General features: G+C 36.8%; 1 protein-coding gene across 2 annotated transcripts; it reads left to right on the top strand.

The window, feature by feature from the left end:
- Positions 1 to 1,991: 1,991 nt before the first annotated feature.
- LOC134818700 (tolloid-like protein 2) lies at positions 1,992 to 24,062 on the top strand. 2 transcript variants are annotated; one of them, XM_063828722.1, is made up of 18 exons: positions 1,992 to 2,103; positions 3,967 to 4,037; positions 4,719 to 4,842; positions 5,233 to 5,347; positions 6,163 to 6,334; positions 6,550 to 6,769; positions 8,189 to 8,382; positions 9,872 to 10,031; positions 11,232 to 11,261; positions 13,067 to 13,210; positions 13,567 to 13,689; positions 14,492 to 14,614; positions 19,744 to 19,869; positions 20,047 to 20,292; positions 21,811 to 22,034; positions 22,144 to 22,298; positions 22,421 to 22,602; positions 22,815 to 23,806. In XM_063828722.1, exons 1-18 carry the CDS (start codon positions 1,992 to 1,994, stop codon positions 23,177 to 23,179), a joined length of 2,886 nt encoding a protein of 961 aa, XP_063684792.1. In that variant the 3' UTR covers positions 23,180 to 23,806. The 2 variants fall into 2 exon arrangements, with proteins under 2 accessions (XP_063684792.1, XP_063685572.1); XM_063829502.1 differs by lacking the exon at positions 11,232 to 11,261 and having other exon boundaries at positions 22,815 to 24,062.
- The last annotated feature ends 1,905 nt before the right edge of the window (positions 24,063 to 25,967 follow it).

The raw sequence follows: 25,967 nt of genomic DNA, 5'->3' as shown, positions 1-25,967 counted from the left end.
GACATTTCCAAGATATGTTATGATATATCCTTGATAGCTTTTTGTGTTTAGTGTTGCTAGACGATATTGTGGTCGGAGTAGATTCGTGTTTTTTGTTAAACGCTTTAATATTTCTCTAGACGTTTCTTGTTCCGCAAGTTGCTTTGCACGGATTTGTAAATAAGATTTAAGCCATGGGGTGGTAACTAGAAAATGCCACCTAGTAAAAGAGATATACACATATATATTGATGAGGGAGCAGATAATTAATACACTTTGCATGGTCTAAATCTGGAGGTGATGCTGCAGTGATTTGATTAATCTCTGAATATCTTGATTGATCAGGGATAAAGTTACACCCAACACTACAAGCGGTATGGTCTATCCTCTAACCTCTCAGTTTTTTACTGCTTTAACTGCTGTTTTGAAGGGCTTGGTCAAATGAAATCAAATCTAGAATAATGACATAAACATCGTCATCACTTCTTTAAACAGTCGTCCTATATTCTGTGTTAATAAATCAATGATCTAACGCCTACTTTTTAATGACAACATAGATTAAATTCCTCCCCTTTTTGTAGGAAAGATGTCAATTTTTATGTGTAATTGTTAGTGTTAGAGGTTTTGTAATTTTACCCTCAAGGAGGATTACATTTTAAATTTTTAAGTCAAGTTTGATCGAACTATAAAAACATTATAAACTTGATCTGATCTGTAGAATATAATTATTGTAGTGAAGAGCATTGCAAAATGATGCCCTAATACACGTCTCCCATGACGATAGTGTTAAACCTGTCCAATGTCCGAGCCCAGCTCCACCTCTCACCGAAGTAACACACCTCCCTCCACAACACCTTTTAACATCCATGTCACATCATGTGGTTATTCCCTAATGAGATTTACAAGTCTCAGTGCCTCACCCCAGCAGGTGTCCTAGAAATAAGTAATAAGTATTGAATCCCTGATTAACGAATACGTAATCCTCGTATTGAACTGATATAATCCGTGTATATTTAATTATCAAACCATACCCCCACCTATCTGTTTTAAATTAATCTTGTTATCTATCTGTCATGGTGTTCGTACGTTGAGGCTGGTCCTAGGCTCACCCTCAATTTTAGACGCTAAGGACCTCCATATTTTAAATACTGCTGTTGCATAATGGTCGTTTTGTCCCCCGTTTTTACTTTCCAGAGAATTGTTGAGGGTTGAGAATGCAATCTGAACTCTCCCAATTCTCATTCCCTTGGGATTGGCGAGTATCTATATTTTGTCTGAATACACGTAAACAGTTCCTGAGTGATTTAATCACAGTTTTTAAAGTTTTCTACTTACAGGGTTGACCCTGGCCAGTACTTTGTTAGGCGCTACTTTCTTTTTTAAACAGATATATCAGTAGTCCAGGACTAGACAGCGGTATTGTAACGAAAAACAGTGAATGATTGCGTCGTCTGGACGTGGGGACCGGCTCATTGTACATTACATTGGTGCCTTCTCAATACTTTCAGACTTAGTTAAAATGTTAGGTAAAACGAATATCGACTTGAAATATAAACTAATCTTTTAAAATGTATCCAAATGTGCTAACTTCAAGCTAGAACTCAAGAATTAACACCGAATTTCTCTCAAATGTTAAAATACGTGTCGGCAAAGATTCCATAACCTTTGTGCAAGGAATCAATATCGAATATTGAATATTGAAACTTTATGTGTTTTATAAACCACTGAGCTATTTATAGAAACTAAACCAACTGGAGGATATATTATGAATAATAACTATGCCGTTATATTAGATTGACCTACAGTCATATAACCATCTAAAAACGTATCTTTTATAAAATAATTTCACGTAGGATAATCTCCCCACGACTCTCGACCACACACTACACATTGCTCGCACGTGTGCGCGGCACAATACTGGGACTTCTGACTATGACAGATGACAGACGACCTACTGACACATGTTAACGTCATGTTCCAACCTCATTTCAACCGTTCTCCCCCCTAGTAGAATGCTCTTCTTTACCTCGCCTCCTCACGTAGTTGCGTCACTGCTTCTCCTAGCTGCGCTGCTATCCATCGCCGCTTCGCAAGCCGCCTCTCAGTGCGATCTCGAGAATATATGTGAGTATTATACTTTATTTGTTTATCGGTCTGATTTGTTAATATATGAATCACGAGAATTGCTAGATTCCTTCCTGAATCTTAGTTATTAATTCAATAATTCGTAAATTGATATAACTTTGTCCGCCTATAAGTCCGCCTGCAAGTCATCTCAGTTTGTAATAGATTTGCCGGTGAACGCACTCAGTTTAATTTAAGTCTATGAGAAGTGAATGATACTGTCCATAAATCGACCAGGAATAGGATCTTTGTAGGCGCTGGGGCCATGGCGAGGGAACAAGACTTAACAGAAAAACCTGTGACGAACATTTTGGATTGGATTGGCCCGTCGAGTAAATTAGAAACACCAGGAAGAAATTTTGAAGAAAAGAATAGCTTGAATTATGAGCATTATATATTAAGAGTCGTTAATGATAACCAAAGAATGTTTGGCTATGAATTGTCACGGCAGTCAATATGATAAATCTTGCCTAACTGATTTAATGAAAATCCTTTATATACTGTGGATATCTTCTGTATCAACAGTACCATAGCTTTATTGGGGGGAATGCAACGTCAATTAATGTCAGTATTCCATAAAAACCCCAAACTGACATTGACATTAATTGACATTAATTGACATTAATTGACATTAATTGACATTAATTGACATTTATTGACATTAATTGACATTAATTGACATTAATATGTCTTGAAATTTGAGATTATCATTATTCGATAAATATTCAAGATATTCACGTCTATGTAAGTTAGACCGGTTCAAAAAAACAAAATGTCCTTGAATAATTATGAGTATGTTCTTATCTGTTGATCCTTAGGTTCAAAGACCACCAAAAAAAATTTCAGCTTCCAACTCTTCCATCTTCGGTCCCCACCGGCCACGCCCATATTTTATTGGTTTCTTATACAGGTAAAATATTTAGAATCGGCGTTTTTAGTATGAAGGAGTAATGTTAGCTGTTTAAGATTCGTTATTCAAATATAAATGTCATGAAGGCATTTCGTTTAATGTGGGTTTTAAGTTCTGATGATGTTGAGAACCACGCCCTTGGATGGCCACGTCCATTTAAGAAAATTAAATTTCGGGAAACCGTATTATTTTAGTTTTATTGTTTAATGATCTGAATTTTTTTCACATTTCACATTTCTATATGTGATAGTAGTGAATAAATTGATGATATAAACGTTCTAAAGTGCTAACAATATGGTAGAACTACATAATCTCTGGTCGAAAAATATCGTGTCAATTAATGTCAGTATTCCAAAATTTTGCAAAACTGACATTGACATTAATTGACATTAATTGACATTAATTGACATTAATTGACATTAATTGACATTAATTGACATTAATTGACGTTGCATTCCCCCCGCTTTATTTCATTACTGTCCGAAGGGAATCAAATTCCGTGTCTCTCACATAAAAGCTAATAAGTCAGTAATATCATTATAATTAATAACACTTGTGTGTCATTTTTCGTAACATTCCGATTCCTGCAAGGTACAAACAAATTGTCCTTGACCTAACTAGGAAATAGGAATGAAGTGCTGTAATTCTTTAACATTCCCCACAAACGTGCCGTACTTATCCTTTGTTACAATAACATACTAAAACTTAATGATCAGATAGTACTGCTGTAAAATATTTTATAACTGTAAGATATTTTAGATAACAGATGCAGATTTATCATAATATTAATGTTTCTTAAAGTTATGTTCATGTTATCTTTAAACAAAAAATAATGTCTGTATTATACGTTAGTAAATATTGGTGATCTGCGTTTTACTATTTTATAATTTTGGCCGTTTTTGTATTACATATCCCAGGAATCTCTACTTGAAGTTGAACTGAAAATGTTTCAGATATGTTGGGAGACATTGCAATACCATCAGTAGTGGACAGTGAGCCTATGTTTGCAGACGACTATAGTAAGGTAATAATATATTTATTATTTAATAACTTTTGCAAGTTACAAATAAAGCTATATAATTTGAAGTTATTGATCTTATTGATTTAAGTAGCTGAAATCCCTTCAAGTATCAATAATTGCCCAATACAAGATTAACCTTATAATATCATATGTAATACCTATAAGTTGCATCCGGATATCCTACACCTGAAACCGCCACAAATATCCCTCTTCACATGCACTTCACGTGTTATAATCCTGATATGTTGGAAGCAGTACGGGCCACATATTTGCCAGTGAGTGTCCGTGCCAGTCCTCTGTGACAGGAGCACAGCGAGACACTTCTGCAGACAGCCCCACATTCCGCACGCTAGATAATATCTCCCGCTACATTCCGTGCACAGGACCTTATTTTGATTCCTGATAATGATTAATGACTTCGACTCTCTCGAATGTTCTCTCATGATCCCACCACACGCTTCCTAATCCCCAGATACTATCTAGTACGACAATTGACAACGCGTGTTTCTCCCCCAGATCCTATCTCGTGTTACCATGACAACACGTTTTATCCCCGGATGTTATGTCGTGTTACCATGACTACACTTGTTTTTCCACAGATCCTAGGTATCCGGTGTTACCATGTCAACACTTTCTTTCAAGATCATTTTACCAAGATTTATTTTGACAAATCTCTTCCCCCAGATCCTATCCCATGAGGAGCAGGTATTAGAAAGCAGATCTCGGCGGAAAAGGGCGGCGGTAAAGGATAGGAGCCGGATATGGCCTAATAATGTCATACCTTACATTATAGATAACGATTTCCAAGGTAGGATATGAATAGTGTAATTATATGTTTTTTTTCTATTGCAACCAGATTGATTCAACATAATATATGCAGCCGGAGCCGATGTAATAAATTTATAAATTTAGTGAATCAAACATTCGTCTTTAACTTAGTCTTTAACATATGCTTTAATAATCGTTCCAGGGAATGGTTCATTGTTTTCACTGGTGGATCATGTCTCAAAAATAACATAGGAGAAAATATTATCATCTTTTCCACAGAATGTTGATTAAATCAGTATGAATGAATATGTTGTGGAACATACAGCCAGTTTTTTCTACTTTTAGAAGATAAGAATTCTCCCTACGAATCGACGATTAAATTGGTAAAGTATGTGTAAATTAGTAATTACCAAATCTCTTTTCCCTTCAGAACATAGTGTAGCCCTGTTACAACGTGCCATGCAAGTTTGGGCTGAAAATACGTGTATACGGTTTATACCCAGAACAACCGAACACGATTATCTTCAGATCAAGTCAGGTCGTAGGTACGTACCTGATTTTAAATGTAGAAATGTTTACTTACCAGATTGAAAGGTAGCAATATAAATCTCATTTCAAAGATTCAATCTTACTGTCTCCCTATATTAGAAGGGTTTTAAATCGTTTTAAGTGTTAAATCATTGTGAGCGGGAGACTTCTGGATCGTAGGGTAAATTGTGTTAGCCTGTTAGTGATGATGGAGGTGATTTCGTTAGCGTCCTATATCTAGAATTATAGGATTATACAATTATTTGAGAAGGAATTTAATTTACACCTCGCTGTGGAATTGTTCTGGTTTACCGTACTCAATATTATTGTCTGCTGATGAGAGCAAGTAAAACTAAATTACTCATTAAATTACATACCTTAAATACATTACATATTCCAAATATGTACATATCCTAGTATTCCTCTCATACACTGCATAATATCCAGTATATTATGTACAATATCCCGCCAGTACTTAGGAAGTAAACTGTATAGTATGAGGTTCGGACAGTAAAAAAGTACCGAATGTATTTATGGCTCCCTGGAGTAGGAAACAATACGGATGCCCAATACGTAATGCCCTTAAACCCTATTTATTGAAATTTTAGTAAGCTTCGATTTCCAATTCTCAGCGGTAACGGATGGTTGTTTGTATCCGAGATACAAATCCCAGATAATACATCTGTCTTCTCCCTTGTATCTTTGTATGCGGAACCAAAAAAGCAAAGAGTGAGGTTCCGCTAAAGTCCTGTTACATTTCAGGTGTTGTTCATATGTGGGTAGAACCAGAGAGAAAGAGTGAAGTTCCACTAAAGTTCCTGTTACATTTCAGGTGTTGTTCATATGTGGGTAGACAGAAACGAGGCGCCCAGAAGATGGCCCTTGACCACGGGTGTTTGATTCACGGTATATTGCTCCACGAACTTGGTCACGTCATAGGGTTCTGGCACGAACAGAATAGACCTGACAGAGACGATTATATACAAGTTATACCTAATTACCATGTAAGTCGACATTATCGTATGTTTTAGCATATTTGTAATGTTTTTGAGTAAACATGGTTGTGCTCGGACCTTAATATTAAAATATTGAGGTCGAGTTTTCGGCTCTTTTTTCTAAATCTTGTATAATCTTCAATTTTGTTTTATTCCCTCTATCTATCAACAAAAAGTCGAAGTTGGAGAAAGACAGTTTTCCAGAACTCAAACCCCATTTTCAGGAATCAGTGAGCTATAATTTCGATAAGAGGAATGAGAGTGAGGTAGACAGTTACGGGGTTGAGTATGATTACGACAGTATCATGCACTACGGAGAGACCTTCTTCAGTATCAACGGCAAGAGCACCACACTGAAGCCCCTTAAAGAGGGTGTGGAGATAGGGCAGAGGAAGGGACTCTCTCCTCTGGATATCCTGCAGGCTAACCGACTTTACATGTGTCGTGAGTATTATTCGGTTATATTTAGTCAGAACTGTTCATTGCTGATATTGGTCTTGCAGTTGCTATCATAATCTTTATACTGGTTCATTCCTAACACTTGCTCTTATACGGCTTTTTATTCCGCGATCTTGCTTCTGTACTGGCTTTACTATTTTTATCGTGTAGACTATGTTAATTTCCAATGCCAGGCGCATCTCTCTCTTTAATTTATTTTCTAGACAATTTAATTTTATAGAGTAGACTCAATGGGAAAAATTAATCGCGTCGATTATCAGTTGCTAGTAAATACGAAATAGTTATCGATTGGCGATATATTATATAAATGAGTAAATTTAATGGGCATATTATATGACAAATTGATGATCGTTAATTTTTACTCACGTACTCAGTGCTCACGTACAGTATGGCGCACAAGTGTGCAGGATGCAGGTTAGCTACGTTATCACATCCTTATACAGGGCTTATAGGGTTTTGTGAGAAACTTGACAGGTTATTTGAGACTGGGAGGCTACAGATATTTGTTTTACTAATTAAAGTTGTCAAAGAAAAAGTTGTTCTTATTTTTCGTAGACCGTGGTAAAAAAGTGGTAATTGTGGATTTTGCTGACGTAGGAAATTTTGAGAACTTTCTGTAGACCAGTTTCCGTTGAAATCGCTTTGTTGCGAATTATTTCAGACAAAAATATGTATTGGACTGTACTAATGGGAAACGGGATCATATGAACCTCTCCATACCGGGTTTTTTAATACCTGCACTTTTTGTTTCCCCGAGAGGCCCGTTATATGGAGGTTTCACTGTAGGGAAATACAGTATACAGTCCTTAGTATAATGAACTTAGGGGGTAAAAGTGCATAATATTATTATTATATTATACTTTATATCTAGTTAAAGGTATTTCAGTATATATTGCTTCCAACAGTGTCACGTCAGTGCACTGATCCGTGCTTATTAATGTTTGTAAAAAACAGTACGTGTTTTATCGAATCCATCTAGCAAAATATAGAAACTATGAAACAAAAGTTGTTACTTTGCAGTCAGCTAGAGGAATGTCTGCGCAGATTAATCAATAAATATGAAATCATGAAATATTCAGGTGAACTTTTTCTTAGGACTAAGGAGGAGAAATAACGGAAATTGTTACAATTTTCCTTTCAACAGTAAAAGCGGTGCCAAAAAAGGATAAGAAGCACGCTCAGCCTCACTCATATCACCACCATTATCCAGAGTCCAGACAGTCAACTGGGCACTAGGAACACAGTCCCTGTAAGGGACATTGTAATATGTTTGCCGCTGGAGTGTAGATTTGTCACGACAAGCATTGTATATTCTGAGCTAAAACTACTCGTTAGTAACAACTCTAGTTACACTCGCCAGTGAGGATGTTTGTTTACAATCCTCCTCACGTGATTTATTTTCAGAGGAAGACTGCAGTTGGACATACAACGCGTCAGAAAGTGCTGGAAGTTTCCACAGCATGAACTATCCTGAAAACTACCCCGCTAAGATTGACTGTATCACACGAATATTCGCTACTGAGGGTCAAGTTATACGGCTTAACTTCGAGACTATCAATATTGAACATCACGCTGATTGCACCTACGACTCTCTGGAGGTTGGTGCTTTTTTAGATAACTATAGCAGGACTCACCTTTTACAGGACTCACCTTTCACAGGACTCGCCTTTCACAGGACTAATATTTCACAGGACTCACCTTTCACAGGGCTCACCTTTCACAGAACTCACCTTTCACAGGACTCACCTTTCACAGGGCTCACCTTTCACAGGACTCACCTTTCACAGGACTAATATTTCACAGGACTCACCTTTTACAGGACTCACCTTTCACAGGACTCACCTTTCACAGGACTAATATTTCACAGGACTCACCTTTCACAGGGCTCACCTTTCACAGGACTCACCTTTCACGGGACTCACCTTTCACGGGACTCACCTTCACAGGTCTCACCTTCACAGGACTCACCTTTCACGTGTCTCACCTTCACCGGACTCACTTTCACCGGACTCACCTTCACAGGAATCACCTTTCACAGGACTCACCTTCACAAGACTCACCTTCACAGGACTCACCTTTTACGGGAATAGTTTAAAAAAAATTGTATTCGACAAATATTTTTCATCTGCTAGGCTATCGAATGTTCCTTATTAATTATTCAAATTAAAAGTTGGGAGTAAATTTCAATAGTAAAATACCAAGTCAGGTACAATAAAACCCTACCGCGCCCCCACAAATATGTAAATATTTAGATTGGCTAGTCCTGGTTATTGATTTGTTGGCCAGTCCTGCACTAACTTAGACAGGGGCTGCAGGTTTCTGCATGTACAGTGCAGTGCTGCAGGCTTATTACATTACACTATCACATCACGTCATGTACTCTGAAGGTGCATAACAATCAAAGTGACTAGACTAGCACATAGACTCCCAGAGTTACGTTTTTACAGAAATTTAATTAGAAATTACTCGGACTTTATATTGTTTACCGTTAACTGATAAGAGAGGGCTCTGAGTTGTAATTACCAGAGTATCACACACCGCATATCATCTAATTTACCTTGTTTATCTAATCGTACTCGTCTTTGTTCTGCAAAAAAGCATAGTATTAAACCTATCACATTGCTATTTTAGGAAGAAAGTTAAAAAGCTCCGTTTCGATTAGTTTGCGAAATTTAATAGGTTGTCTACAATTTTTGGCATGGCACGAACCCAACATTTTCGTCTTTAACGGCATTACCGTAATTTTATCTAGGTGGCGATTCTGTTGCTATATCACGAATCATGATCTCCAATGATTTGATGATCATTTTTACCTAGCACTGCAATCTCCTTACATCTTGACTGAATAACGTGAATATACCGCTATTCACTGTTACTTACACAAAAGAAACTGACATAATCTATTTATATAGGCTTCATTTTGAGTGTAACAGCATTATAGAGACCCTATTTATAAACTGCTCCAAGATGAAAATAATGTTTTTTCATCGTATTTCAATTTTTCTCAAAAATCTATAAAAAAATCTCAAAAATCTATACCACACTTATTTTGCCTCACTTACCCTCATTTAACCTCACTAACTCCAGGTACGAGATGGGGACCTGCCCACATCCCCTCTTTTAGGCAGGTTCTGTGGTAATCTACCTCCAAACAACTTCACCAGTACCGGACCCAACCTCTGGGTAAAGTTCCTCTCTGACTCCAGTGTCAGTAAGCAGGGATTCTTCGCTCACTTCGTCGCTGTCGGTGAGTCTCGTTTAGCAAAAACCTAGTGTGTTGTGGACTTCAATCCGCTACACACAAAGTGGCTTATAATACAGATTATCTTGATAATTATTAGTTAACATTTAAATGTTGCAAAGCAGATTAAACAACAAACGAGATGTTAAGTTCTTCGTTAAAGTCATTATATCATCAGTATTTTCATCAGCATCTAGATAAAGGTTTGATTAGCTCCACTGTTAGAGGTTTTAAAGCTCTGTCCTTAGTCCTTATTGTATGCTGAAAGTTAAATTCGTATTACGAATTACCTTTTAACTCCAGATTTAACTATTTAACAGAAAACTAGTGACTACTTTTCGCTTTTGTAAACATTTAGAACTTTTTCCAGAAATTATTCTTCTAACGCCTCATTTGTAATTTTTCTTTAAAGCTGTTCATTTTCCCTGGTTTCTGGACACTTGTGGTGCCTCAGAAACCCCATTTTAAGTTTAAAATAAGCTGTTCTTTACGACTTAACTGTGGAATAATAGTTGATAGAGGAGGTAAAATAAAATGCAACATTTTCTTCGGAATCTTAGTCGTCGGTGTTTAATGTAAATGATTTCTGAACTTGATTGTATTTTGCATTTAAAAAATTCATAATAATAATAATTTATGTTGTAATATTATCTCCCTGGCACATTTCCAAATTCCATGATTCGTATTCCCCTAAAAGGTCTATTTTTAGATGAACCTCACAAGACAAGTTCTTAGTTTCATATTTTATCGTGAGAAAGTATTTTTTTAAACATCATCAGCTGCAAATAATCGATCTCACATATTTTCTTTAAGCACTATAATATAGAGTGAACAAGGAATGATTGGTAGCCGCGGATTGAGTTAACTAAAAGCATAAGTTTGATTATTTACTTTCATAAATTCTTTAGTATGATCAGTAAATTCTACACTTTCAATATAGTACCGTCAGTAAATTGCTCGGTTAAACTTTAGGAACAGTAAGTTTAAGTAAAAACTATTAAAATATTGCAACCAAATAAAAGCTGTCCTTCTTATCAAGTCATAGTCCCTTATGTTACTTATAGCATAAGTTATTCAGATATATTTTGTACGTATGGCTGATGACTAGTGGAGTAGTGGAATGTAACTAATAACTTTGTGTTATTTGCATTATAAATAATAATATGTAATATGATAGACACGTCGTGCTCAGACTTTCGTTTTTAGGATTAAATGGAGATGGCTTGAACAACGAAAGTGAGTAGAAGTCGATTTTATAGAAAAATTCCGCCAAAATCAAATCAATTTTCTTTCTAAAACAATTGTGATTTTATCAATTAATTACACATTCGCTTAGAAAATTCGCCTCGAACAGTAATTTAAGCCATAGCAACTGAATTCCTTAAACCTTGATCATTTAATTAATTATAATAATCTGTAATAATCTGTAAATTCTTGTAAATTCGATTAAAATTCTTCTTTATTTAACTTAAAAGTGTATAGAGTCAGCTAGCAGGGCTTGAATAATATAAATAACAAGATGATATCGCTTACTAAGTAGGTTCGTTAACCTTTCTCATTGAGTGCGCCTTCTAAAACTATGTAATTGATCTCGCCCTTATTTCGACTAATATAAATAAGCGAATAGATTTAATTTGTTTTATACAGAAATATGTTTCTATCGTAATGCTCCAGCAAGGCTCAGTATAAGTGCAAGTGGTTGGTATCTAAAAGTTATTGGAGCCGAAAAACTCCATACATATTCTGAAAATCGTTCTAAAGTTCCTTGGGGATCTAATCATATCTAAATTTAGCAACCAGCGATCCTTCCCGTATCTTACAGGCATTGTTACTACTCTACTACATATTCTTTCCTGGAACCCTCCTAGTTGGAGATAAGCCAAGTATTTAAATAATTTATAAGTGTTTTATTCAAAGTTAAAGTTTCTGGAATGATGGGATTTTCTTCGACCCCCCCCCCCCCCCCCCCCAATAAAGGTAAAAAGTAATAACTTTGCAAAGCAGATCATAGCGACAAAGGATTGATCTTGTGTGTTGTTGTCAAATGTCAAATTAAGTAGATTCCTCTATCAAGTTGTTAATTGATATTTAGTAGTTCGAGCCAGGAATGGTCGTGGTTATCTAAATATACAGCATCTGAAATGCTTCCTTATCCGTGAACTGCTTTGTCTTGACATTTTGTAACTATAGATTCCTCTATCAACATCCCATTTCCTATTGCTGGAATTCTTCAAGCCAGTTTATGGTTTCTATTTGGATCTGTTCAGGTTCAACCAAAAATTTCTAGTTTTTAAGGAATTTTGCCCCGGTTAAACAGCAAAGGTTTAAATATGCTGCTCCCCAAAATGACGGCAGGGTCCATTACTCCTTACGCAGGAATTTGCGTTCCTTTCCCTGTTCATGCTGGCACTGTGCACCACATTCCTTGATGCAATGTTCTCATCCGGTCACATCATGTCGGCACTGTCTCAACTTAAGGTGTAACTTAGGCTTCTCCAGACCTAGCTTCTACTGAATTCAGATGTAACTTAGGCTTCTCCAGACCTAGCTTCTACTGAATTTAGTTGCTGTTCCTACTACTTGTACTACTGATAACATAATAACATAATAACGAAATTTATATGAATTTAACTGTGACCTATATGGATTATGGAAATTGAGAAAAATGTCGAATATGATAATAAATTAAATATGATAAGATAATGATAATAATATGTAAGTATGTATAATAGACCCAAAATAGAAACAGACATTGTCAGCTCGGTAAAATATTACATCACGGGTAAAAATACCATATACATGTGAACCTAGAATACCTACCTTAATTACTTAATTAGTCCCATTACCTACCTTAATTTGTTTCAATTATACAAAGCGAACTATTCTTTGAGGAAAAACATAATAAAATTAGTTGGCACATATAAAATGTGCTCGTTTTCAATGAAAATTATTAAAAATCATAATTATACCCAGTTGGCACCAATAAAAGGTGCTTGTTTTTAATGAATAATATTGAACGTAACGCAGCTTCTTCTCCACAGACAAGGAAAAGAACCACGACACTAAAACTAACCCATGTGAACTGAAGATTTGCTCTCACGGATGTAAAGTTATAAACAATGCTGCTACCTGCACCTGTCCCCGTGGATACCACCTCAATCCCTCGGATGGTTATAGCTGCAGAGGTTGGTTAATGTTATATATCGTGATTTCTCTTGTGATTTGCTGGGTTTCTAAGATATTTTTATTGGCAGGGGGCCAGCTTTTACTGGAGATCAGGTTTGTACAGGTGTTGGGTTGTTTTGGAGAATAAGAAATGAGGTTTACCATGTCATCAGTCAAATTAGAGTAAACTTTACAGACGAGAAAACTGCTGGATATGAGCTAATCAATTGACCAGGGCGTAAATATTCCGCAAACAAATATTTCGTCGATATTCTTACAATCACAAGATTAAATACTTTATTGTAGGGAAACTTATAAAAGTTTAATAAAAAATAAATGGTTTTTGGTTAACTTAACATTTTTATCTTTTTCCCAGATCACAACGAATGTGAACACAACAACGGAGGATGCTCTCACATTTGTCTCAACTCTCAAGGCGCTTATACTTGCCACTGTCCGCGGGGCTACAACTTGGGAGACAACGGCCTTACTTGTATCGGTAAGTGTCTTTTTTTAACTATTCTATCGCTTTGGAGTTAACTCTAATTTTGTTAATCCGTCAAAACTGGCTTAGTTTCTATATTGATTGGCAAAAACGGCTAAATTTATTACGTTTAAGTCCTGCTCTAGACTCAATTCTAAAACAGTTTGAATCGTTGCTGAAACTGACGACGAAATTCATTGATTTTGTCTGAATTGACTGAGATTATTGAATTCTTGGCAAAAGTCGAGACTAAATGTTGGAGTGTCTGAGTAAATAAATGATTTTCACGCTTTCCCAGACCCTCTGGGAGCTTTCAATGGAACTTCCCGACGTATATCACCGCCTAGACTAAATTTATTAATTGTTCATTACCATGATCCGTGGTGAGGGTTAGAAAATTTTGTCTGTGATTTATTTTCTATGCTGGGCGACTAGACTTCGCCCGACCAATGAGGGGGAGCTCCTAAAATAGAAATATCTGATGAATTTAAAGATTTAACACATTTACATTTACAAACTTTATTACTTACCTTTAAGTAAGCTGAGTGAAGTAATCGATCTTTAGAGAATTATAACATCACGAGTGACGATAAAGCAATAAACCTGTACCTGGGTGTCTTGACTCCATGTCTTGACTCGTGGAGCGTCTAGACATTGCTTGTGTTGGAGTGATATCACCATAATGATATAACTGTAATTAAATCACTGTAATGGTAAATGGTATTTCTCGCTGTATTCAGGTATAAACAGGTCTGATATCACTATATCAGGTAAGTCTGATATTCATCACTATTTTGACCATATAACATCATCTCAGATATCGACGAGTGTGCTATAGGTCGAGCTCGATGTTCCTCTGTATGTATAAACACTCCTGGCAGCTACTACTGTGACTGTGAGCCCGGCTTCAGACTACACTACGACCACACCACCTGCCTGGGTAAGACATCTGATCTCATCACGTGACATCTGATCTCATCATCACGTGACATCTGATCCATTGCATGATAGATCGCATGATATTCGCACTACTTTCTCTCTTGATCTGTAACAGGCTTTGTCACCATACTGGATGTGTGAAGGAGATGGGAAATGAGGAAGACATGTAGCAAGATTATGTACAAGATCACGATCACGTACAGGATCACGTACAGGATCACGTAAGGATCACGTACAAGATCACGTACAAGATCACGTACAAGATCACGTACAGGATCACGTAAGGATCACGTACAAGATCACGTACAAGATCACGTACAGGATCACGTAAGGATCACGTACAAGATCACGTACAGGATCACGTAAGGATCACGGACAGGATCACGTACAGGATCACGTACAAGATCACGGACAGGATCACGGACAGGATCACGGACAGGATCACGGACAGGATCACGGACAGGATTGTGTGATAAGATTTTACCACAATGTCAAGGTCCCTGGCGTCAGTTCGGGTCAAGTAAGGGTTTCGTTATAAAATTTGAAAATATTTTGCAGTACGATCATCGCACCAAATCGTCTTTCCAAACTCTGTACTACAATAGTTGGAAGCTGCTACATACCAAAGCTTTGCCGCGTTGCATATGCTAAGTTTTAGCAAGAATTGCGCTACAAATGTAATCTGCCGAAAGGAATTGCAGCAGACGTCTTATTCAGTTGTAAAGCATAACATCTACATAGCATCTACATAGCATCTAAAAATTAGTATGCCCAACAAATACTTCGTTTTATAACGAATCACAGTAATGTAACCATTATTTGCCTGACAATAATTTAACGATTTAAAGTTAGCAGCCTAAACGCAGCTGGTCAGATCATCATAACAACTATACTACAGCCAACAAAAACTGGCCGCTTAATATTGGCTTTCTGGTTTAATTTGATTGCAATTTAAACCAGCCAGATTTTCGGGGTCGTGCAATAATTACTGTCTTGCTATTCTCTGCGGAACTCAGGAGTCAGGAGGGACAATTTTTTTAATTAGTACGAATGATATGATTACTATAATCGAGTGTAATTATAGTAATTATTATTATCGTATAATTATAATTGAGACGTTGGTAAAGAAGAACGTTTTTTAAAAAGATGAGTGTTTCAGAATGGGTTGAATGGGTGTTGAAAGTGTGTGAGTGTGCGTTTGTTGATATGTGTGTGTGACGGTGTGTGCGTGTATTTTATTTTCTTTGGGTTTGGTTTATTGCTTGATTTGCATGTTCTATATTGAACTGGTTAAACCAGATAAGCCGGGTGGCCTTCACGAGAAGTTTTGACCGCACTGGAACCTCAGAACCTGCTTAATTAACCTGCTGTAATAAGGTTTAGTTATGTGAACCTGCTTAATTAACCTGCTGTAATAAGGTTTAGTTATGTGAACCTGCTTAATTAACCTGTAAGGTTTCATAATATAAGGCAGGTTTGCTACTTAATTCACATGTATGTGTCGTGGAGTGCAGCACTATGTATAAAATATAAATAATCTAGAGTGTAATTTTACGGGCGTAAGTTTTGTTTGTTTTTACATCAGTGTGTACTATTATTAGACGAAGTGTACGTGTGTGGGTGATTAGATATTGTGTGAGTATGTTTAGACTACTTTGATCTAACTTTGTATATAAATAGGGTGTGTACAGGAACTCAAACAGAACGGTGTACACTTCTTCATCATTATCACCTCTTGTCTGCATAATTATGTTTACATAAATAATTTTATGCGTGTTAATAAAATTGTAGTAAAGTTGGTATCGGACCCAAATTCAATAAGATAATTTAAATCAATCAAAATATAAATGTTTCATTTCTATGGGACATAACTTTCACTGGTACGTGTAAATATAATCTGTAAATCAACATTAAGATCAATTAGGGTTACTTTTCCAGTTTCATCCTCTATAACTACTATGCGGAAGATGTCTGTATTTCTATTTTTAACCAGGTGTATGCAGACTCTGCATATTTCATAACATTTTACCCTCCACTATAATGATACTGTAACTCAGTTTGAAATTGCATCACCAAGGGATCACGCTTAATTAAAGATATCACTCCTTGATCTACCCAAATCCGGTTAGTCCTCTAGTTCTGCACTGTTCTCAACTGAACAGTGTTCAAATATAATTATCTATAAATTAGGGAAATCAATTATCACACTCAATAATGTCACCCGGCTGTAGAGGTTAGTGACGCATAGAAATTATACCTGTAAGCTAAAAATAGTGTGAGTAAATTTTATTAATTACTCGCATACCTCAAAAAACCCAAAATATGTCCCATTTAATTTCCTGAATCCTGATAATGTGTGAACAAATGGAGTCGGACACCGCTACTGAGTTACATCATATTATTTGATCATACCCCAACTCTTGGTTACCTTCACGATTAGGTCACAGATCAATATAGACTCTACCCACTGGGTAGTAGCCACTAGTGGACCTTTACCGATTGTTGAAATTCGACATGTAGCATCTAGCGTCATTTCACGCTACATGTCGAATTTCAACAATCAGTAAAGGTCCCCACTAGCCAGTTCCCAGTAAATGGTGAACAACTAGCTGACCAGCATTACAGTTACTTTTCCATAACATATTAACATGTAATCTAATTTCTTGGCACTACATCCTGAAAGTAGGGTGCCTCTACCTACCACTGGACACAACATTAAATTATACAGCACACTGTGCCCGTGTGTGTGGAAATGTTCTAGAAGATTACAATTTCTACAAACACTCACACTGTCGAGTGGTGTTTCGGAACATTTGTGAAGTTCTGTGGAACTATGACAAATATCTGGTTTTAACAATAAGTAAAACAGTGATAATGTAAAATAAAACAGTGATAATAAGTCGTATGTACTATGTTTCTCCTCCTCAGACTGTAAGTATTTAAGTTGCGTCACTACATTGACTAGCATATCTTACATAACGTGACAATAAAATATATCTAACTTTATTTAATGAAGCCTGAGTGTAGTTCCAATTCTTTGTGTTTCAAGTGTCATTCAGAGGACCTTGAAGTGGAGTGTACGTGTGTACGTGTAGCTATGCTCAAAAATATCCGATATTCTGATGATGACGCATGAAGAAGCACGAACAATGCCTAATTTTTAATATAATATCGCATATCTCGTATTTTGTCCGCCTGATCGAATTTTAAAAATGTTTTAAAACGAACTTGGACCTACTGTAAATAAATCTACATACATTCTGTAACTAAATCTCTCCTCTGATATTCAAATTGTGTGTTATTTCTCAATTAAGAAACCATTAAAGAAACCCGACTAAAAATAAAAAGACTGTGTGTAATAAAATAAGGATACGCTGTAATTTTCTATCGTGACTAAAATGTGCCTTATTAGAATATTACTAAAATAGTAAATACCCGATATATTACTGAAACAACTCCGCGGTCTCGTACCAAATTCTGACGATGAAAGTACCACACATTTTAACCGGTTCACTAAGCTGCAGACTACGGTAACTATTAACATTATTCACTGGTACCCCTTAGTAGGGGGTCCCTCTAAACCCACTGATTTGTTAGTTGTTTACAGTTGTTGTGAGCACAAGTAAGGACCGGACCGAAGGGTTGGCGACACAGAGCCTCAATATGGTAAGATACGTTAGTAGCGTGATATGAGGTGTGTTAAAAGTGTTGTGTCAGTAGAGCAGTGTGTGGAGTGCAGTGAAGCATCTTGTCTACGTTTTAGAGACGGCCAGATTTGCGTTTTAGATTTCAAGGTACCGACCGTCGTTAAAGTTAGCTTTAAAATACCGGCCTGATTAATGGGCTCTTATGACATGTCCCGATATAGCTGTGACATCATTAAGCATATTTGTTTACTTACTTTTACGTTTTTTCATGATTGTTATCCTTTTAATTCAATGTAAGCTCTATTGTAAGGCGTGAGCCTTTGTATAGGCTTATAGGGCGTTAACTGAATATCCAATTGTTTGCTCACATTATATAACTGTAGAGGAAATTCTCAGACAACTAACCTGTTTAAAATATTGATATATTTTAAAAGTTTGTTTTGGATTAACACAATTAAAATGACCCAAGACTTCCAAGAAAATATTTGAAGCGATGTATTCTCAATATTTGTGGTACGCCCCCATTTCTTGCCCCCCATTAATTGTGGCACGCTTGTCCTCATCAACATCTAGCTGTTCTAAAGTGGTTCAGTGTATGTGTTTGGTATAAAATTATTACAGTAGTTGCTATGAAGGTAAACCAATAACATTAGATCGTAAAGTAAATCATCGAAATACAATTAGGGGTTTTTGAAATTGTGACGCAGCTTGACCTAATTCCGGATTCCCTGCTCAATTCTCGATAATTGATTTCAATCATAGTTGTTAATAGCTTAAGTCAGAATGAGGTAGAATAATACTGGTAATATCTCAATAATTGGCAAATTAACATAATACGATGGGGGCGGGGGCAAGATTAATATTCGCCACAAAATTCGGGAAAACACCCCCTGGGAACCCCCATGGAGTTGTATTGACTGAAAGGCGCGAAAAAATTTGCGTAACATATTTCCACGCGTCACGCGCGTTCTTTTTATAAATTCTGTAGAATTGTCAGAAAAACCTGCATAGAGTGTGCAGCTTGCATTGCAGCGGCCAATCAGCTTTAAGTAACAACCGCATGATTCACAACTAAGTTTATTTGCATGCGAGAGAGCTCTCCAAGTTTCCCGCCGTGCACACCCTTTGATCACTTTTTAATCCACTTTCGGGGCGACTGATTGTGGTTGAACGTAGGTGTATACTCTGAAGAAATCCCAACCAAGCTGTTTATAACCTGCCCCACATGCCCACGTGTCAGATCGTGTCAAACTAATCAATTTTATAATATTTCAATTTTCAATAAACTTCCCGGCTCCCACCGACTACAATCTGAACGCAAGGTTATAACTCCTAGAACAGTCTCGAGCAGAACTTTGGTAAGCACGGCCAAGTTCCATTAGGGGTCTTTAGATTTTAGCAATGTTCCGTTATGCCACAAATCACGGATAAAAGCAACGGTCAAGTTACTTCGTAATGTTTGTTAATTTTGGCATTATTCCAGATGCTAACGAATGCAACACAAATAACGGTGGATGCGAACAAGATTGCAGTAATCATGACGGAGGTCACGAATGTGGCTGTTGGCTAGGATACGCTCTTAACACCACAGATAACACTTCCTGTGAAGGTTAGTGGTTTAACTTTATAACATCATTCAACTTTTTTAGCTATTGAGTAATAATGGTTAATAACTATTTCTTTGAATAAGTATTAAGTAAGTAGAGTTTAAAACTTTATCGTAATCTGTTATATTATTTTATGCTTGCATAATATACCATGAGGTAAACTTCTGCTAAATTCTCAGATGTGAACGAATGTGAAATCAGTAACGGAGCTTGTGAGCAAGATTGTAACAATTTGCCCGGCGGGTACTACTGTTCCTGCAGGAACGGCTTCTATCTTAATAGAAATCTGATGACTTGTGTGGATGTAAATGAGTGTGAAGATGGTTATAACGGAGGCTGTGAACAGATCTGTGACAATATTCCTGGCTCCAACACCTGTTCCTGCATGAACGGATACACTGAGCTGAATGCCACACATTGTCAAGGTAAGAGCGGTGTACACTTAATGTGTTAATTGATAGTTCCTGTTGAAAACACTCTTTTAATAATCTTGTTAAAGATGATAAGCACGCCCCTGACCGGTATCATCCGTTTAAAATCCTGAAACCTTACGTCTGCTCCACTTTAAAACGCCCTAATGATAACTTGGTTTAAAATATTAGTAACACTGAAAGCATGAGTTAATGTCACATCAGAGCCTGAAATATATAGGTGTCCACTATAGTCATAATACCCGCCCTTATTTCTATTTGAGTCTAAATTTATTCGATGACATATAAATGAGAATCTAAGTTAAGTTTGTCTGATCAATAGATTTATGGAACATCAGGCTTCCGTTCTGTTGAAACCATAGAATAACTCTGAAGGTTAGATAAACTCTTGAATTCCTTGAATAGACTTCAGTGAAAGGAAATCGCAGGGTCGTGTAATAAGTGGGGGTGGGGGGGGGGGGGGGGGGGGGTCCGCGCGATAAAAGTGAGATTCTAACCAATTTTGGTATCTCACTTGTTCACCTCTCACTTTACTTACTTTTATCTCATTCTGCTTTTCTATTCCTCATGTTCAGATACCGGACTCGCCCGGAGCAAGAAATACAATTAAATGGACAGAATACACGAATCTGCAAAATTATCAGTTTTAGTGAGAAAAGTGAAATTTCTAAAAAAGAACTTTCAAATCTCACTTTTTCACCTCTCATTTTATTGGACGAATTTGATACTGCCTACAAGTGGATTATTTTTGGTTCTTACGAATTGTTAAATAATATAAATCAGGTGAGTGATGAACAGTGTCTTGTCACGCCTCATTGAAGCCCATCTTAATTTCATTTGTCCAGACAAATACTATTCTTCATTATCGCTTTATTGGGAGGTTTATAGGGAGGACCCCTTTATTTATAGGAGTGAGCCCTGCTCATTTGTCATTGGTTTACTCGGATTAAACCGTCTCAAAAAGAAAACCTAAATATTCGAAACTCAACTGTCAAATGTCTTCCGTACTACACTAATGATGTTAAAATAAATATAGATTTTTGGTTTTGCAATTGACACCTATCGGATGAGCATTCCGCAGGTTACTAAAAGTGACAACGTGGCTGCTCAGTCCTGACAAGTCGGAATCTCAGTCCACGTCATTCCTGAGACACCATTGGTGTGAATGGCAGATACTCTCACCAGACCTTTCAAAATACTAAAATAAAACGCATAAGTCTGGGTTACCAAGCCAAGTCCTGTACGCCTGAGTGAGAGTTATGGACGGCATTATTCATATGATTTAAGAAGTGGGAAAGTTATTCACTCGTGCGTGCCAGTCACCAGATTGTCAGTGATAAAATTTTGGCACGGTGAAATATCATGTAAAAAATTCTTAGGAAATGTAGACATATTGGACGGAGAACGTGTCAAGCACATTAGTATCCAACATTTCTAAACATTGCGTTATTTCTGCTCATCTTGTATTAAAATCCTCAAATAAGTATTATTAAAAGATGTATCTCCCTTCAGATGTGAACGAATGCGAGCTGCAGATCCAGTGTATTGAAGGAGAATGTGAGAATTTGATAGGAAGTTACCAGTGTGTATGCGATGAGTATCACATGATCCACCCTACTAATCCCCACTTCTGTATCATGGGAGTGAGCTCTATTGCTGAGGAGAACGATACGGAGGAGAAGGACTTGTTCAGAGGTTTAACATGGAGCTACAACGACCCTATCTGTGGAGACCAGGTTAGCTCTCCAACTTTATTTTAGAATCTCAAAAAGAAATTCAGGCTGATCAGCAACTAACGTCCGATTTGATCAAGATGAATTTCTCAACTGATAAAATAATGTTCAGGATCTGCACGGAGAGCCAGGTATGATAACGTCCCCCCACTACCCCGCATATTACCCAACCAATACTGAGTGTTCCTGGTTACTTTCTGGAAAAGAAGATGAACGAGTTGAGATAACTCTCCTTAGTTTTGATGTAGAGCGTGTCCGTTATTGTGGGTACGTACTACTGCTCATTCCAATCCATGGTAACATTCTTTATCGCTTTTCTTTCTTATAGTAAAAATGTATTTTTACCCTAAAATTAGAAAACCTGTTCGTAAATTTGTTTTTTCTTGCAGTTTCGATTCACTGAGGATATACGACGGATCGAGTCAAAGTGACAGGTATCTTGCTAACCTGTGTGGAAGGATTAAAAATAGGTTCAGGCTTAAGTCTAGCGGCTCCAATCTCTTGCTCAAGTTCAAAAGTGACATGATAGGTACCCGACCTGGTTTCAGAGCTGCTGTCGACTTTATTTGGGGTAAGTTTTGTGTGCTATAGTCCTTTTAAGTATACCAATTAACCTATTACTAAACCATGTTAATTTATTGTTTTAACACCATACATATTGATCATATCCATTCTATATTTATCTACAAACTTTTGCTGAAAACAAAAAACAATTTTGTTGGATAAAAGATGTCCGGTTACCTTCTGATTTCCTCACCTTATAAAATATTTTACCTTTTTCAGTTGACAAGTCCGGAGGAAAGTACGTAACAGGTCGACAGAGTCGTCCCTTATCCTGGAAATCACAAGACAATACCCAATGCATGTGGACCCTGACGGCGCCCGAGGGCAGCAGCATTTTTCTCAACTTCATCAAATTCAAGATGTTCGGCAGTGGTTGGTCCAGTTCATGTACAGTAGAAGATGCAGTGGAGATTTACGACACAAAAGAGCGTACCCTGATAGCACGGTATTGTAGAAGTAGTCTACCTCCAAAGTTGTACATTGCTCACCACTCTAAGATAACAATAGTTGCCCGGGCACTCTCCGACTCTACCACCATGGACTTACTGCTCCTACACAGTGCAACTAGTCTCAAATACGTGTAGGTTCCCTGCTCTGGTGTTACCCACCACAATGACGCCACCACTAGGTAAATAGGTTGTATTTTAATTTAACGCACGTGTTACGTGACGTCACACCACGTGACATGACGTCACACCACGTGAGATGACGTCACGCGAGTTACGTGAGCTGAAGATCTGAAGTGATCCGCTCTATGACCTCTCCCTTCTGTCCCCGAGAAGAACAGATGAGGAATTTGTAGCTTCAAGTTCAATCAAGAGAGTAGAGACCTCCGACAAAACAGAACTGTAGATATTATTGTGAACATTGAATTAACTTATTTTGGCTGAGATGTTGAGTAATTATTTAAATCCTTAAAACTGAAAGGAACGGGTTGCTTTATGTAATAACTAAAACTCTTAAAGTTCAAAATTTTGTACTACTTTATACTGTTAACGGTTTATACGATTTAAACGGTTTTAAACTTGTCCTATATATCGTCAACAAAACCTTTGTACATGTTATTTTATTTAACGCTATATTTTTCTATTTCTAATTTCTATTTTACCATTTATAAAAGATTTCTAATATTTTGATAACGCTATTCTGTATGATAAATGTACGAAATTTGAAATGCCAAATGAATTTTGTTCCTTTTTTATTACATTATCAAATATCCGTGTATCGTTTTTTCCGGTTTAGTTCTACAGAAAAGGTTTAGTTCTGCCGAAATGAAAGCGTATATAAATATATACTATATAGTTCTTCCGAACAGCTTTCGCCTCCGATAAAAAAGCTAAATGAGATCGACAATTCGATTTCATTACCTTTCTGATCACGGAAAATATATTTGCAGTTTTAGTTTCTGAAAAGCTTCTATTTAAAAATATTCCAAAATATCTCCTTCTATTCTGATGATTTTCTGTTTATCAAAGCTTATTATGATTATCATCCTGACATGGCACGTGACTGGACCCCGTGTTGATGCATTGCTTGCACAACTTCAAGTTAAATGGAATAGGATAATCAAATGTTTGTTTATAGTTCCTAGATCCATGTATAAGATTTTAGAACCAGACTGGTTGTTCCCGGTCATAACGAAAAGTCTAAGAGTCCCAAGGTCATTATTGCCATGTTACAATTTTTAAGGAGCACTTCTTTTAACCATTTGAACCAGTACACAGTTCAATATTAAATAGGGTTTATCATGTGCCAGACAAGAAAAAAGATAAAAGATGGCAAATTATATTGATCACTTTCATTATTCTTGTAATTTACATTATCATCACTAGCAGAAAGGTGAAAGCCCGTTCTCCTTTATTCTTCATCTTGTTAGGTACATTAATTCTTCCCATATCTATCACATTCCCTAGCTAGAGGTCTGAAATCTGCGATTTCAGACCTCTAGAGAAATAACACTGAAAGCTTGATTACTAGATTCGATATTAATCATTAATACGATTTCCCCTCGTAATTTCTGGCACGTCCATTCCTTCTGTCACGTTTTGCTCACTGCATTTTTTGATAACTTTTTCTCCTTCTGATTCACTTACATATAAATTAAAATACTATCACTGTCTGTTTCTGCCACATCCATCCAACATTTCAACATTCATTTATATCCATCTAACATTTGTAAATCACGATGTTGACGGATAATGCGGTAAAACGTTTTAATTTTCCCAAACATTATTTTACTTTATTTGTAAATTGCCCTTGTACACGGTTTTACTTTAGAAGCATAGAATTGTTACAAATTACCAAAATGATGTGGCTCATAAGCGTGAAATTAGAAACATCTTAACGGGTGATACTCGTAAAATATTTGTTCCAAATATTAGGACCGTCGACGAGTCCAACTCGGCGCGCGTCCTGGTAGGTTATAAACCTACAAGAAACATCGAGATGTTGTAATATTGTGATGATATAGCCTATAATCTACCATGCACAGGTTCCCACAAGACTATAATCTTTTTTTTATAGATTATTGGCCAGTAACTCAGGATGTCTGACGCAGTGTCCCGTCACTTTTAATCTCCTGCTTCGTAACTTGTTTGACAGCTTTGGTAGGCTACCATACAGTGCAAGATTCCTGGCCTAGTGGCTATTCGGAGTTATTCCATGCACCATACGCAACATCTTTTTTTTTCTTTGGTTTAGTTTCACTGAAATGGAAGTGTGTAAAATACTAATATAATAAACCTGTTGCCTTGACCTGATTGAACTTATGTAGTATCTAGCACGACATCACCTACATTCCTCATTATATTAGTACACAGGGGTGTAAGAAGAAGGGGGGGGGGGCCATCGCCTCCCATAAAATCTGGGCAAGGGGCCAAAAAGGGCCAACTTTTTAATTTAGGTTTCGAAAATTTTTGGGGAAACAAAATTTTTTTGGGTTTTTTACCGAAATTTTTCTAAGTCACAATTTTTCAAAGTTTTTCTGGAAACTTCTTTTGTTCATGTTTCATGCTACCCTGATCATAATGAGCCTAAAATATTTTTTCGGTTTTTGAAGTCCGCACCTACCCCTTCGATATACGATTTTGGACTCGAGGGTTCCCCTTAAGTTTAACCCCTTTGTAATGAGATCTCGGAAGGCAGGCCTTTGCAATACGAACTCGGAAGCGAAATCATCCCTACACCCCATGAAGAAAATCATTCCTACACCCTTGTTAGTACACATATTTCCTAGTCTTAATTTGCAAATTGATTGCTTGATTCAATTTTCATCTGATTTCTTTCTTAATTCCCCGTCACGTCCATCTTTGTCACGCACCGCCTCTAGATTCCTCACATTTTTTGATTACATGGTACTTTTTAAAATCTGCT

This window comes from Bolinopsis microptera, chromosome 1 (assembly GCF_026151205.1).
Source record: "Bolinopsis microptera isolate Bmic1 chromosome 1, MBARI_Bmic_1.0, whole genome shotgun sequence".
NCBI lineage: Eukaryota > Metazoa > Ctenophora > Tentaculata > Lobata > Bolinopsidae > Bolinopsis > Bolinopsis microptera.
This window is presented reverse-complemented; position numbering and strand designations above follow the sequence as displayed.